We start from the raw sequence: 16,556 nt of genomic DNA, 5'->3' as shown, positions 1-16,556 counted from the left end.
ATCTGAGCCGACATTTACGTGCCAGGCAGCACCTAATTAATTAGCTTGTTTATTTCAGCTTTTTTTGTTAATGATGTGCTGTACGCATCCCGACTACCGCTGCACCACTGCGCGCTTTGCGGCCCGGAGGTTGGGGACACTGCCGTATATTGATGACAGTCTGTACTCTTATCTACTCTGATTGGTCACTTTGATGCAGCGCAGGCTACGCTGAAAACGTGATGCATGGCGAGGAAACTACACACATGCGCACTGGGCAGAAAGAACGGAACTAAACCCCCGCAACCCGGAAACAATCCCTCTTTACAAACAGCTTTTTAGTGAAAATATTGCTATATTACCATTATCCTAATTACTTTTATAATGCTCACATTACAACAGTATTTGTGTATTTATTTTTGGTTTTTCTTCGGGATCTACCTGGAAAGTCTCAAAGATCGACCGGTCGATCGCGATCGACGGGTTGGCGACCCCTACCCTAAACCTTTCCCACTTCACCCTAAAGCCATGTCCTCTCATATTTATCTCTCCTAATCTAAGTGGAAAGAGCCTACTCACATACATGTGCTGTACTTTGATAATAAAATTTAATTTGATCTTTGAATTAAGTCATTGCAGACTTCCGGTAGCGCTCATGGAGTGAAGTCGCGTTCTTGACTCGCTCCATTACCTCTGAGTTTTTTCTCTCTATGGTCAGCTATACTTTAATTAACTATTAAGGCATCAATTTTTACAATACTTTGAATTAAACTGAATTCTCTGACAATTGGATGATACTGAGATCGGCTATGTCTAAGAACAGGAAAGACGGCAAGGATGGTAAACCTCCGGTTAAACCGAAAGCTACGGATCTCCCTCCGACTGAATCACCGGTGACTTTGAAAGCTATATCGGAGTTAATTCAGAGGGAAATTTCAACCTCTGTTAGGGAGATGATTCGTACAGAAATTATGGGCTCTGTTAAAGACCTGATTCATACGGAAATCTCAACTAAGTTCCAGAAAATTGCCGATTTAATTGATAAGATGCAAACATGTATTGCGGAACATCAGTCGGCTATATCTGGTCTTCAAAAATCCGCGCAACAAAGTGAGCTTAAGTTGGGGAAAGTCGAAGAAACAATTAATGTAATGAAGAAGAAACTTGACTTTTTGACTTTTAAAAACTCTGACTTGGAATCTAGAATGCGACGGCAGAATTTACGAATGATTGGCGTCAGGGAAGCCGTGGAAGCTAACAACCCTATGAAATATTTCTCCCAACTTTTAAAAGATGCATTCCCTACTGTATTTCCTGACCAACCACCGCTACTGGATCGTGTTCACAGAATCCCATCATACTCGTCTAGGTCAGATAGACCTAGGCATGTTATCTTACGTTTTCATTACTTTCAAGACAAGGAGAGACTGTTTCGATTCGCTCGATCTAAAGGTTTCATTGATTTTTCGGATCTTAAGTTCCGATTCGTGGAAGATTTCAGTAAACCAATCTGGGACCAACGGGTCCGTTACAGATCCGTGATGTCGGAATTCTATAAGATGGATTTAAGACCAGCGCTGCTGTACCCTGCACGTCTAAGGATTCGCATGTTAGATGGAGCCCTTCGTTTTTTTGATTCTCCATCGGATGCCCAGAGTTATCTGGATCAACTTTCATCTTCAACATCTTAATTGCCTTTTTTTTAATTTTCTCCGTTGATCGGAGGCTGTGAATTGGTTGGTTTTAACTTTTCTGTGCCCTATTTGGGCAGAAAAGTTTACTTTCGATTTCTTAATATGGCTGCTAAACTTTCTTTTTAACTGCGTCATTTCTTTCTTTTCCCAGGGGATTCTGGGTGGTTACTTCCCTTTTGTCATCTTACGTATTTCCTGTGCGGCCTTAAATTTTGTAGTTTTTTTTAAATTTTATTCTGTTTTGCTTTTTATAATCATTTTATGTTAATAATCCTATTTTTTTTGTTGCTGTGTCTATTCATGAGTTTGAGGTTTATTGTGGTTTTTTTTTAATATATACTTTCCGGCTTTTGTTCTGTTCTGTGTGTATTTTAATTGAGCTAACTTTTTTTTACTTATTTTTTTACTGTTTTACAATTAGCTGATCCTTTTCATATTTATACCTTTTTTTTAGGGAGCGTATACCGGAAGTCATGGGGGTAGTTTTAGCGCTTGCTTCTTTCTGGCGGGTCTGCTTTAGATTTCGCCTTGGGGTCCTGGGGTGGGGGGTGGTGGGAGGGGCTTCACGTTTTAGTTTGTTTCTCTTTGGGCTATATACATTATTGAAGTATTGGTTGCGTCCTTTTCCCCGGTATCTTTTGTATGTTCTGTTTCCTCTCCGGGTTTGTGGGTCGCGCCTATTGTCAATCCTCCTTGTTATGGGTTGACTTTAGGATTTATGGAGTCTATTATTAATTTTGTCTCCTGGAATACTAATGGTCTTAATCATCCTATTAAAAGGAAAAAAGTTTTTAAAGTGTTCCGGAGACTTAAAGCACAAATTTTATTTTTACAAGAGACCCATGTACGGAGGGGGGACAGACTACGTTTTTTCAAATTCTGGAAGGGACAACAATTTCATTCGAACTCCAATGCTAAGATTCGAGGCGTCTCTATTTTTATAGACTCCTCAGTTACTTTTATACAACAGGATATTATCTCTGATCCGAATGGTAGATTTTTATTGGTTAGTGGTTTATTATTTAATAAAAAAGTAGTTTTGGTTAATGTTTATGCTCCTAATATGGATTGTCCGGAATTTTATAAATCATTGTTTGATCAGTTTCCGAATTTGAACGAGTTTTCATTGATTTGGGGCGGAGATCTTAATACCTGTTTATCTCCAGCTTTGGACCGTTCGGCTCCTTTACGGACTTTACCTAATAAATCTGCAAATTTGATTAATTTTTTCCTTTCTGATTCTGGGTCGACGGACATTTGGCGTTTTCTGCATCCTCAGGAAAAAGATTTTTCCTTCTTTTCACATGTTCATCATTCCTATTCAAGAATTGATTATTTTTTCATTGATTCTCGTCTCATTCCTTCAGTGATTAAATGTGATTATGATTCTATAACCATTTCGGATCATGCTCCACTTAAGCTTTCTATTAAAATTATGGCCAATATACCAAACAATAGACAATGGCGTTTTAATTCGCTGTTGCTTCAGGACTCGGACTTTGTTAATTTTATGAATGAACAGATTGAGCTTTTTTTTACAATTAACCATACAGAAGATATTTCGGTTAACACTCTTTGGGACACTTTTAAAGCCTATATTCGGGGTCAGATTATTTCGTATTCCGTTGCTTTGAGGAAGAAACAGAAGCAGGAGGAGATGGCAATTGTGGACAAGATTAAAGAAATTGATAAGAAATATGTTATGGCTCCTTCTGAGGAGCTATACAAACAAAGAACTGAACTTCAAATGGAACACAGTTTACTACTCTCGTCCTCGATTGTAAACCAATTAAAGAAAACAAGAAGTGATTTTTATGTTCACAGTGATAAAATTGGCAAGCTGCTGGCTAATCAATTGAAATCTAATTATGTTAAATCTCAAATTAATCAGATTTATAACCAAAATGATCGATTGATATTGGATCATGTGGGGATTAATCAAACCTTTTGTGATTTTTATTCTTCTTTATATCAATCAGAGTCTCCTCGAGATTCTAAATATATGAATGATTTTTTAGATAAGTTAGACTTCCCTCAGATTTCACAGGATATGTCTTCTTTATTAGATACTTCCATTACAATGGATGAGATTAAGAATGTTATTTTTTCTATGAATCTGGGGAAAGCTCCTGGCCCTGATGGGTTTACCGTTGAATTTTATAAATGTTTTGCTTCTTTATTGATTCCTTGGCTCTATAAGGTTTTTGAGGCTTCTTTGAAACTTGGTAAACTTCCGGAATCTTTTAATAGAGCATCAATTTCTTTAATACTAAAGAAGGATAAAGACCCTGCTCAATGTGCATCTTATAGACCAATATCTTTATTAAATGTTGATTCTAAAGTTTTTTCTAAGTTATTAGCAAATAGACTAGAAAAAGTACTTCCTTCTATTATTTCGGAAGACCAAACGGGTTTTATTAAAGGTCGTTACTCTTTTTATAATATTCGTACATTGTTAAATATCGTTTATACTCCCTCACAAAATGTTCCTGAGTGTGTTATTTCTTTAGATGCCGAGAAAGCTTTTGATAGAGTAGAATGGCCTTATTTATTTAAGGTGCTTGAAATGTTTAATTTTAGCTTGAAATTTATATCCTGGATTAAACTGTTATATCACTCCCCTGTAGCCTCGGTTCGTACTAACTCCTTAAACTCACCTTTTTTTCCTCTCTTTCGTGGTACTCGACAAGGCTGTCCTCTTAGTCCCCTATTATTTGATATTGCATTAGAACCTCTTGCAATTGCTATTCGAGAATCTTTAAATATTACTGGGATAACTCGGGGATTAAAGTCCCATAAATTATCACTCTATGCTGATGATTTACTTTTATATATTTCTAATCCTGAGAGATCCATTCCTGCTGTTTTAGAGTTATTAGCACAATTTGGTCTTTTCTCAGGTTATAAATTAAATCTTAGTAAGAGTGAACTTTTTCCGATTAATAAACATCTTCCCTTATATTATAAATTTCCATTTAAATTGATTAATAATTACTTTTCATATCTTGGGATTAAAATTACTTGTAAACATAAAGATTTATTTAAGACTAACTTTTTACCATTAATAGACCATATTACTCAACTTTCATCTAAATGGTTTCCCTTATATTTAACTTTGATTGGTCGTATTAATGCAGTTAAGATGTTTTTTTTGCCAAAATTTTTATATGTGTTTCAGGCATTACCAATTTTCGTTCCTAAATCTTTTTTTGATAAAGTTGACTCTAAAATTTCTTCATTTATTTGGCAGAATAAGAATCCGAGACTGGGTAAAATATATTTACAGAAAGCTAAGAGAGATGGAGGTTTAGCATTACCTAACTTTAGATTTTATTATTGGGCTATTAATATTCGACATATGAAATTTTGGTTACTTGACCGGGACATACTATCTATTCCTAAATGGGTAGCATTGGAATTACAATCTGTTCAGGGTTATACACTTGGTTCTATTTTAGGTTCCTCTCTTCCTTTTGATTCGAAACGCCTTAAGCAGGTCTCTAACCCGATAGTTAAATATGCTTTGCGCATTTGGTTTCAATTCAGAAAATTTTTTGATCTTAATCAATTCGGGTTAGCGATTCCTATTTTAGGTAACATATTTTTTCCTCCCTCTTTTACGGATCGCGCTTTTCAAACTTGGAAGACTAAGGGTATTTTACGGTTTTTGGATTTATTTTTAGATGGTTCCCTTATGTCTTTTGAACAATTATCTAATAAATATAACTTATCAAGAATACATTTTTTTAGATATTTACAAGTTAGAAATTTCCTAAGTACTATACTTTCTTCCTTTCCAATGCTTCCTCCTATATATATTTTAGATTCGATAATTAACCTTAATCCATGTCAGAAAGGTGCATCGGCTATGATTTATAATATTATTATGAAACTTAGGAAAGCTCCATTTGATAAGATTAGGGTAGATTGGGAACAGGAATTGGGGCTTACCATTTCTGTGGATGATTGGGGGCAGATTTTACAATTAGTTAATACTTCCTCTATTTGTGCTAAACATTCCCTAATTCAATTTAAAGTGGTTCATAGAGCACATATGTCCAAAGATAAGTTAGCGCGTTTTTACTCGCATATTAATCCTTTCTGTGATAGATGTTCGGGGCAGATAGCCTCTTTAACTCATATGTTTTGGTCTTGCCCTACTTTGGAAACTTTTTGGAGAGATATTTTCAATATTATTTCTAAGGTATTAAATATAGATATCTCTCCTCACCCTATTACTGCTATCTTTGGACTACCTAAAATTTCTAGTAATCTTTCCCCTTCAGCCCGTAGAATGATTGCATTTCTTACTTTAATGGCGAAAAGATGTATTTTACAACATTGGAAAGAACTTAATGCTCCAACTACCTTTTTTTGGTTTTCTCAGACGATTTTATGTTTGAATCTGGAGAAAATTAGAAGTAACCTTTATGATTCTTCATTTAAATTTGAACAGATTTGGGGACCTTTTATTCGATATTTTCATTTAATGTAATATTTACCCTTCTTGTTTTTTCTTCACTGTTTTAATGGAGGTCGGGATTGAGGACGTGATTTTAAGTTTAACTCTGTTTGGTTTCAAGTTAGCCCATTGCTTTGCTTTGCTTTTAGTTAGTTGCACGGTGGGTTTTTTTTTTGGGGTTTTTTTTTCTTTTTTTTCCATTGATATATATAAAATCTAGTATACTATTATGTTATCTTGGTTTCTTATGCTTAAATTACATTGTTTGTAGTATTTTCTTTTTGGTATTGTTATCTTTTGGAATTTTATTATACTTTAACATTGTATTAATGTTTATATGGCTTACCTTTTTTGTATACTTACTCAATAAAAAGATTTAAAAAGAAAAAGAAAGTCATTGATATTGAAAATGGCATCAAATGATTATCCATGGAGAAGAAAAAGATCTTGTAACATCAAGAGATACTGCTTCATGACAAATGGCATAAAAAGAAACAGTGATACACCTTTGGACAGGAAATTATCACACATCTTCTATGTGTGATATTTGTCTACTTTGTGTCTGTTGTCTCAACATTGAAATTAGTTCTAAATTCTCTTCTTTAGTCAAAGAGCCATAAATGTATTGCTTTGTCCATTTCAATAATATAACAAAAATTACAAAAAAAAACAAATGAACTAATGACAACCACATCTAACATTACAGTACTAAATAGATACTTCTATCAAAAAATACCCATTCTTTCACAGGTATTTTAAAATACTGAATTTAAATTTTATAAGATATACAATTTGTTTGTTTTCTCCTTAGACTACTCAATAATAATTGCTATAAAAATCAAGCTACAGAACTCCAAAGTATTTGCAGTTTAGTACTTGAAGATCTGATCACAATTATAGAGGAGCCAGTCCAATGGAAAACTGCTTCAAAAAAAATGTGAGACACGTTGGGAAAATTAAATTGCCAGTCCAATTTTCTGAATAAAGGCTACCTTTGAGTATTCCAAACATATTCCACATTTAATTGACTAATCTTCCTAATTTCCACCTTTAATGTGATTCCAGATCCGTCTTCCCCTAACAGAGTCCCTGGTTCACTTTTCCAACTCTGTGACTCCTTATACTTCAAAAGATCTTATGGGTGCCTGTCACTTCAATTCCCCATCCCATTTTCACTCTGATCTGTCTTTGCCCTCTTCTAATGAAGACTAATAGAAGTTTGAAGAACAACATCTCAGCTCCAAAAAAAACATTGTAGCCTCCGCGACTGAGACAGGATTCAACAATTTCAGACTAGCATTGTAATGTTAGCTGTTTCACTCTCTCTACAGACGCTGCCTCACAACATCAAAATTTATGGGCAAATTTCCAGATAGCTCTTACTGATCTACCCACACTTTCCGAGGAACAAACACGTACTTGACCATCCACTGTATCTTCAGGTCTCTAAGAGCATCAGTGAACTCATCTTTCACATCCTTCTCTTTGTCTACATCTTTTTCTTTATCCTTGCTTCCATTCTTCTGTTTATTTGGAGATGGTATAAGATGATACTGCACAGACACCATATCCTACAAAACAAAAAAAGCAAATGATAAGTTAATAAAATTTCCATTTTTTAAAGTGTAAACAAGATAAGACACCACAAAGAAAAATAGTAGAAACTGAGGATGGGATCAGTTTAAAGAAAAGTCGAAGTAGCCATATTCATCTTTTCCTTTGTGGAGTCTCTTTGCTGGGTTATGACCTAAATTTAAGATTATATTTAAATCCATAAACATTCTTATTTCCTCCGCGTCTACAACCCTTTATTTCTCTGATGGCAGTTTTCCAACCCAAATGAGGGAAGGTAGTTTCAAAGTAATGGGGAGAACATTTAAGACCATGATATGTAGAATTTTTTTCTTGGAGAGGGTAGCAAATCTGTGGAATTCTCTATCCTTGAGAGGTGTGGCATCTACAGTATTAGAAGTATTCAAAGTGGAGGTAGATAAATTGTTGGAGCATAGGGAGATGGACAACAATAGGGATTATGCACAGAAGAGGAACTGAAATCCAAGGTAGATCAGCCATGGTATTTAGAGGACTTAAGAACGTGACACCAGAATGGAGGGATGATGGCAATTGCGATAGTAGTGATGGCTTTAAGGGCAATTGAATTTCAAGCCCATAACTGAAAGGAAGAGATAGAAAGACAGGAGTGAAGAACAAGAAAGTCCACAGTAGGAGGCCTTGCGTTATTACAAAGGTAATTAACTGAAGTACATTGGGATGCTTTTAATGATGTAGGTATTGAAGGTATTACACAAATAAACATGATCATTAAGAGAGAGTGCCTCTCTTCTTATTAGAAAAGGAATCAAAATTAGAGTCAGGTTTAATATCATTGGCACACAGTGAAATTTGTTGTTTTGCAGCAGCAGTACATTGTAATACATAATAATAAAAACTATAAATTACAGTAAGTATACACAGTATATTAAAAAAGCAAAGCAAAAAAAAAAAAAGAGGGAAAAGGGTAGTGTTCATGGGTTCATTATCCAATCAGAAATCTGATGGCAGAGGGCAAGAACCTGTTCCTGAAATGTTGAGTGTGCCTTTAGGCTCCTGTATCACCTCCTTGACAATAATAATTAAAATAAAAATAATTACTTTTGTTTAGTTTAATAGAAATAAAAACACAGGAATACATTCTCATCATATAACTATTGTTTGGAAAGTTATAAACTCTTACAGAACTTCAAATTTCTGTTTCAAAGTAACAAAAACTGGATTCAGTTAATACTAAAGCTACCAAACAGACACTACACAACCTTAAAGATCACTAGCAGCATTGTGTCAAGTTCCATCCCAAAGGCAGCTTTGTAATGGTTTTCTATCATCCCAACACATCAGCTTTGGTAAATTATAATAGCTGTCAATGTTAAAAGTAGCCAGCAATCCCATCTGATTGAAAAGGTGACTGAAGCAGATTTAATAACAAATTCAAATAACTGAAAGTAATGAGTCTAACAGTTTTGGCAATGAATCATTCTTTCAAGTAACTTGGTTAGCTTGCTCAAGGAACCATCCAAGAGGACATACCATTTCCTTTGTCTGCTGGGCTTTGGACATTTTATGCAGAACTGCTGAACTGCTTTGTCATCAACGTGTTCTTCTAAATAAAGAGTTCATTGAAGGACAGGTAGTACAACACAGCAGCCATACGAGTACAGCTATCTTACATAACACTAGGTACAGATCGAACCTTAACTTCTGAAATTTGTGTACTCAGACTATATAAAGCTTGAGGTAACCACATACATAGGACAAGGGACAAGGTGGCAAGACTTTGCTTGTTGGCCAGTGATGAAAAAGGCCCTTTGTGTCAAATTGTTCACATATGGTTTGAGTCTCAGTGCCACAATATACTGTCCATACTGACTGTATTGAAAAAAACCTGAAAATGCATTGTTATAATTTTGTAAAGAAATTGACGGCAATGAGTAACAGACCAAGAGCACAAGTGTAAATATGGATAATCTGAATAGGTGGCACAGCCATGACAGACAATGGACGCCTTTTGCGTTTTAACATTCTACAATACAATTAGACAATATCTCAAGTGCTAATTAGTACATTAAACACCATTTCTGGACTAGTAATACTAAAAAAATTTAAACTAGACATAAGAAAAACCCTATGAATAATCCATAAAATAAATAGAGGAGAATTAATGAACTCAATACCTATAATCAAGATCCACCATTCATCTTTAAACTAAGTCTCAACCAATCAATAACCAGATGCATTGATCTCCAATGGAAGATTTGTTTCTGTGCTAAAGAATGTATTGATAAGAAACTAGATGATTTTGTTAGTCGCTCATTCTTTGCAACAACTTAAAGCAAGTGACTGACATTAATTGTGGATCTTTTTCATTGTTGCCAAGTGCCTGAGGATAATCACCACCTTAAATTTCAACATCACTGCAATATCTTTTGCTGTAACTCAACCCCCTATCACCACCCATCAAACATAACTTCCATGTGAAGTTCAATTTTAATGTTCTGGCTCAAACTGAATTATTTCTGTCTTGAATATCTGAGGTTCCTTAAACTACTTTAGTGTTGAAAAGTAGATGAAATAAGATTTTTACCTGGAACAATAAATACCAGGAGTTCCCAATCTTTTTTATGTCATGGATTCTTGCCATTAACTGACAGGCTCATGGACGTCAGGTTGAGAACCCCGAATTTTGTCTCACAACGTTAATATAATAAATATATCAAATTAAACTAGTCTGCACAGACTCAAGCTGTAATATGCAAAAATAAGTCTGTGACTTGTGGATGAAAATTTCATTTGGGCACAGAAATTTGGTCGTTAGTTGAAAAGCTGCAAAATGAATTGATAGAGACTGTACACATGCTTAAAAGGTCAATATTGAAAGGATTCATCGCCAAACTGCATGCAAAGAACAGAATAGAATAAGCCCAACTGCGCAAAGAGATGGTTTCTTTATGAAATGAACAGAATATAAATTTGTCTAAAAGTATAGGAGAATTGTTTTAACATACGAAGTAAGGTTAAAGCCATTATGTTGAAAGGAGCAACGCACACAAACTGCTGGGGGAACTCAGCAGGACAGGCAACATCTATGGAAAAGAGTACAGTCAACGGTTTGGGCCAGGACCCTTCATCAGGACTGCTGAAGTGCCGCTGCCTGAAACATCAACTGTACTCTTTTCCATAGATGCTGCCTGGCCTGCTGAGTTCCTCCAGCATTTTGTGTGTGTTGCTTGGATTTCCAGCATCTGCAGATTTTCTCTTGTTTGATGTTGAAAGAAGGATTTCTTGCCTGAGAGAGAACCTGAATCCACTGCAATTTGCCTACTGCCATAACAGGTTTACAGTGGACAAAATCTCACTGGCTCTTGCACCACTTCAAAGTTCAGAGCAAATTTATTATCAAAATATATTTACCATATACAACCACGAGATTCAACTTCTTTCAAGCACCAACAAAACAAAGAAACACAATAGAATCCAGGACAAACCACAAGTGACAAAGACAGACAAGTGTCTGATGTCCGTAAAAAGAACAAATGGTGCAAATAATAGAAAGTAAACAAATAACACATAGAACATGAGCTGCAAAGTCCCCGAAAAGGAGGCCACAGCTGCGGAATCAGTTCAGCACTGAGGAAGTGAAGTTGGTGCAAAAGCCCAATGGTTGCAGGGTAACAACTGCTCCCGAACCTGGACTCCTGCATCTCCCACCTGATGGTAAGAGTGAGAAGAGAGGAAGATGGGTCAAGCATGGGCAGACAGGATGATCTCAGGTGGGGGATCTTGGCTGAAATGGAAGAGTGAGCTGAACACCAGGTTGCTTTCCAATTTAATCTGGCTCAGCATGTTAATCAGTGCTGAATGAGGACTTAGCAGTAGAAAAGGCAAGTAGCTTCAAGTTCCTAGGCACAAATCTCTCAGATGATCTATCCTGATGTAATTACAAAGAAGGCACCCCAATGGCTATACTGCATTCGGAGTTGGAGGAGATTTGGTATGTCACCAAAGACTCTAGCAATTTTCCAATAGATGCACAGTGGAGAGCATTCTGACTGGTTACATCACTGCCTGGTATAGAGGCTGCAATAATGCACAGGACTGAAAAAAGGTGCAGAGTCAGCCAGCTCCATCATGGGCACAAGCTTCTCCATTATGAAGGACATCCTCAAAAGGTAGTGCTCAGGAAGCTGGCATCCATCATGAAGGATCCTCACCAATGACCAAGTATACCTAATAAAGTAGTCACTGAGTGTATAGTGATAATAAACCTTATTCTGATTCTAATTCTATTTTCATTACTACCATTGGAAAGGAGCTATGGGAGTCTAAAGATCCGCACTCAATGTTTTTAGGAGAGTTTCTTCCCCTCCGCCAACAGATTTCGGAATAGTCCATGACACTAACTCACTGTTCCTCGTTACGCTATGTATTTACTTATTTATGCTCTGTAACCGAGTAGTAACTTTATGGCTTGTACTGTACTGCTGCCAGAAAACAACAGGTTTCACAACATTCACTCAGTGGCCATTATATTAGGTACGTCCTGTGCCTCATAAAGTGGCCACTGAGTGTACGTCCATGGTCTTCCGCTGCTGGGACCCATCCACTTCAAGGCTTGACGGGTTGTGTGTTCACAGATGCTCTTTTGCACACCACTGTTGTAATGCGTGATTATCTGAGTTACTGTCGCCTTCCTGTCAGGTTGATCCAGTCTGGCCATTCTCTTCTAACCTCGCTCATCAACAAGGCATTTTCACCCATGGCACTGCCACTCACTGGACTTTTCTCCCCTCGCACCATTCTCTGTAAACTCTAGGGACTGTAGTGCATGAAAATCACAAGAGATTAGCAGTTTCTGTGATACTCAAACCACCACGTCTGAAACCAACATTCATTCCGTGGTCAAAGTCCCTTAGATCACATTTCTTTCCCATTCCGATGATTGGTGTGAACAACAACGGAACATCTTGAGCATGTCTACGTGCTTTTATGCACTGAGTTGCTGCTACATAATTGGCTGATTAGATATTTGCATTAATTAGCAGGTGTACAGGTGTGCCTCATAAAATGGGCACTGAGTGTAGATCAGTGATGTTAAACCTTATTCTGATTCCAATTACCAATTTTTCTAGGAAAATGTGTAATCACTGCATAATTATTCCATCTGTTTCCAAATTCACTATCACCAGAGCAGAGCCCCAGCCAACGAACTTGCCACAGACTCCAGATTGGATCCTTTTTTTCCCTGTAATATTGTAAATTTTCATTAAATGAGCACTTGTGTCAACCAGTTGCTGACTGTGAATTCCAGACCAATATGTGCTTAACGCCCCAACAATCCATTTTACTTTCCTAAAAAGCTTGCTATCTGGCACTGCCTAATCCAGCCAAGTACATTTTAACATCAACTTAATGTTACAGTGGTGCCTTGGCGTCTGTTAGTAACTATATAAGTTCCATAAATAAGAACGTTTAATAATGTCAAATTTCAAAAAAGGAGTTTTAAGAAAATGTGAATCTGTATATCTACATGAAAATTTGACAGCACTAGTGCACATCATCTGTACAGTGGCATGGATTACACATATTTCTCAAATGATTATTACTAGGAATTTATAAATGTGCCTGAAGATTTCATGGTGTAGTTACAGAGTCATACAGCACAAGAAACAGGCCTTTTAGCCCATTATGCATTTGTAATCATTACTAAACTAATATGGCATTAACAGCACAGGTCCATAATCTTCAACAGTTACATGTATGGCTTAATACATTTTAAGATGTTGTATGAGCACCTGCCTCCACTCATGCAATATATTCCAGATTCTACCAGCCTTTTAGTGAAAAGAAATTGCCTCAGGACCCCTCACTCTATCTAGTCTAATTTTAGGTACCTCGGCTTTGGGTAGAAGTTTTCTACCATCTGTACAGACCAGGCTCCTTATAATTGTGTAACATCCCTCATCTGGCTCCCACGCGATCAAAACAAACCCAGCCTATCCAATCTCACTTCATAATTTAAATGGTCTACTCTGGTGAATCACCTTTCCAACCATTCTAGAGCAATCATGTCATTCGCATAGTGTGGCAACCAAGAATGTACACAGCTCCGTCTCACCAGGTTTAATAAGAGGTGGTATCACGTATTCCTTCATCATCACCTTATCTACCTATGGTGTTACCCTGGGATCATTGGACTTGTACAACAAAATCCCTCTGTTCCTGAATGTTTTTACAACTTGGTTAGGAATTTTTGTTCTGGCCAGATTTTACGTGAATCATGATTCCATGTCCTGATTTAGCACAACCAGTTACTTCTACTCCTACTTGAAAAAGCCTTCTCCAGGGAACTTTTTCTGCTATTAATGTCTCCTACATTATCTGATTCATTTAGCACTCAACCTATAATCTGTCTGTAGTAACAATTGTTGGGTCAATATTCATATCTGTGAACTTCCAGGTGGCCATTTCAGACCATAAGCTGTCCAAGGTGATGATGGACATACTTAGAAGTGGGAGCTGATATACGGCAAGAACACAGGAAGGTAGGAGGGGTCAAATAAAAAGACAATACCAAGACAAGACAAAACCAAGACAAGACAAAACAAAAACATGACATGTCACTACCTGCACGCCCTAGCAACAAGAGGAAGAGAGGAGATAACTAGATGTTATTCATGCAACCAGAAGCCTGTTTCATTAAAGTACTAAATAACAAATTTATGAAATGCCATGCTTTAATAAAGTAAATACATTCCAGATTAAACAAAAATACAACGAAGCAAGATATTTGGTCCGTCTAACTGATGGTGTTTTTCTAATAGATAAACATAAATTCTAATCCCACGTATCCTTCACCCTTCTATTTATCTTCAATCAATTATTTATCTATTTACATACCCTCCAAATATCCGGACCTACCTCTGGGCTTTTTTGCACTACCTTACTTTCCATTTTTCTATTTATGATTCATAATTTAAATTTTTAATATTTACTAATTTTTACTATTTTTAATATTTAATATTTGTAATCCAGGGAGCGGGAAGCGCAGAATCAAATATCACTGTGATGATTGTACGTTCTAGTATCAATTGTTTGGCAACAATAAAGTATAAAGTACAAACCCTATTTCCAGAAAAGTTGGGATATTTTCCAAAATGCAATAAAAACAAAAATCTGTGATATGTTAATTCACGTGAACCTTTATTTATCTGACAAAAGTACAAAGCAAAGATTTTCAATAGTTTTACTGACCAACTTAATTGTATTTTGTAAACATACACAAATTTAGAATTTGATGGCTGCAACACACTCAACAAAAGTTGGGACAGAAGCATGTTTACCATTGTGTTACATCACCTTTCCTTTTAATAACACTTTTTAATCGTTTTGGAACTGAGGATACTAACTGTAGTAGATTTGCAATTGGAAATTTTGTCCATTCTTGCTTGATATAAGACTTCAGCTGCTCAACAGTCCGTGGTCTCTGTTGTCTGTGATTCTCCTCTTCACGATGCACCATACATTTTCAGTAGGAGACAGACCTGGACTGGCAGCAGGCCAATCAAGCACACACACTCTGTGTCTACAAAGCCATGCTGTTGTAGCCCGTGCAGAATGTGGTCTGGCATTGTCCTGTTGAAATAAGCATGGATCCCGGGAAGAGACGTCGCCTTGATGGCAAAATATGTCTCTCTAAAATCCTAATATACGCCTCAGAGTCAATGGTACCTTCACATACATGCAACTCAGCCATGCCATGGGCACTGATGCACCCCCATACCATCACGGATGCTGGCTTTTGCACCTTTCATTGATATCAATCTGGATGGTCATTTTCATCTTTGGCACGGAGAACTCGACGCCCGTTTTTTCCAAAAACTATCTGAAATGTACACTCATTTGACCACAGCACACGGTTTCACAGTCTTTCGGTCCACCTTAGATGAGCTCGGGCCTAGAGAACTCGCTGGCGTTTCTGCATAGAGTTGATGTATAGCTTCCTCCTTGCGTAATACAGTTTCAAGTTGCATTTCTGGACGCAGCGACGGACTGTGTTGAGTGACAATGGTTCTCCGAAGTACTCCCGAGCCCAGGTGGCTATAATTGTCACAATAGCATGACGGTTTCTTAGGCAGTGCCGCCTGAGGGCTCGAAGATTACGCGCATTCAACAGTGGTTTCCGACCTTGCCCTTTACGCACTGTGATGTCTCTGAATTCTCTGAATCTTTTCACAATATTATGTACTGTAGGTGTTGAAAGACCTAAATTCTCTGCAATGTTGCGTTGAGAAATGTTCCTTTTGAACTGACTAACAATTCTCTCATGAATTTTGGCACAAAGGGGTGAGCCACGACCCATCCTTGCTTGCAAAGACTGAGCCTTTGATGGACGCCACTTTTATACCCAGTCATGATACCTCACCTGCTACCAATTAGCCTGCTTAATGTGGAGTCTTCCAAACCGGTGTTACTTGAATATTCTGTGCACTTTTCAATCTTATTTTAACTCTGTCCCAACTTTTGTTGAGTGTGTTGCAGCCATCAAATTCTAAATTTGTGTATGTTTACAAAATACAATTAAGTTGGTCAGTAAAACCATTGAAAGTCTTTTCTTTGTACTTTTGTCAGTTAAATAAAGGTTCACGTGAATTAACATATCACAGATTCTTGTTTTTATTGCATTTTGGAAAATATCCCAACTTTTCTGGAAATGGGGTTTGTATATTTAAGTCTAAAATGTTGACCTGTCTTCTGCTTCAATCAATGATGTGACTGCATTCCACAACCTCAAAAATTCCAAGTGCAAAATATTTCACCTAATTTGTGCTTAACTTCACAAATTTAACCTTACTCCTTTTATGCTGTAA

At 36.8% G+C, this 16,556-nt stretch overlaps 1 protein-coding gene across 6 annotated transcripts in view; it reads right to left on the bottom strand.

Moving 5' to 3' along the window:
- tpp2 (tripeptidyl peptidase 2) overlaps window positions 1–16,556 on the bottom strand; it is a 142,453-nt gene that overhangs the window by 24,426 nt on the left and 101,471 nt on the right. For all 6 annotated transcript variants that reach the window (XR_010018677.1, XM_063053767.1, XM_063053769.1 and 3 more), the window contains one exon: window positions 7,555–7,706. Coding sequence is in view for 5 of the 6 variants with exons in the window: in XM_063053767.1 (XP_062909837.1) it covers window positions 7,555–7,706 (152 nt within the window). In the remaining variant the exon portion in view is untranslated. The remainder of the gene's footprint in view (window positions 1–7,554; window positions 7,707–16,556) is intronic.

The sequence above is a fragment of the Mobula hypostoma genome, chromosome 7 (genome assembly GCF_963921235.1).
Source record: "Mobula hypostoma chromosome 7, sMobHyp1.1, whole genome shotgun sequence".
Classification (NCBI taxonomy): domain Eukaryota; kingdom Metazoa; phylum Chordata; class Chondrichthyes; order Myliobatiformes; family Myliobatidae; genus Mobula; species Mobula hypostoma.
The sequence above is the reverse complement of the archived record's forward strand: the minus strand, read 5'-3'. Positions and strand labels throughout refer to the sequence as shown.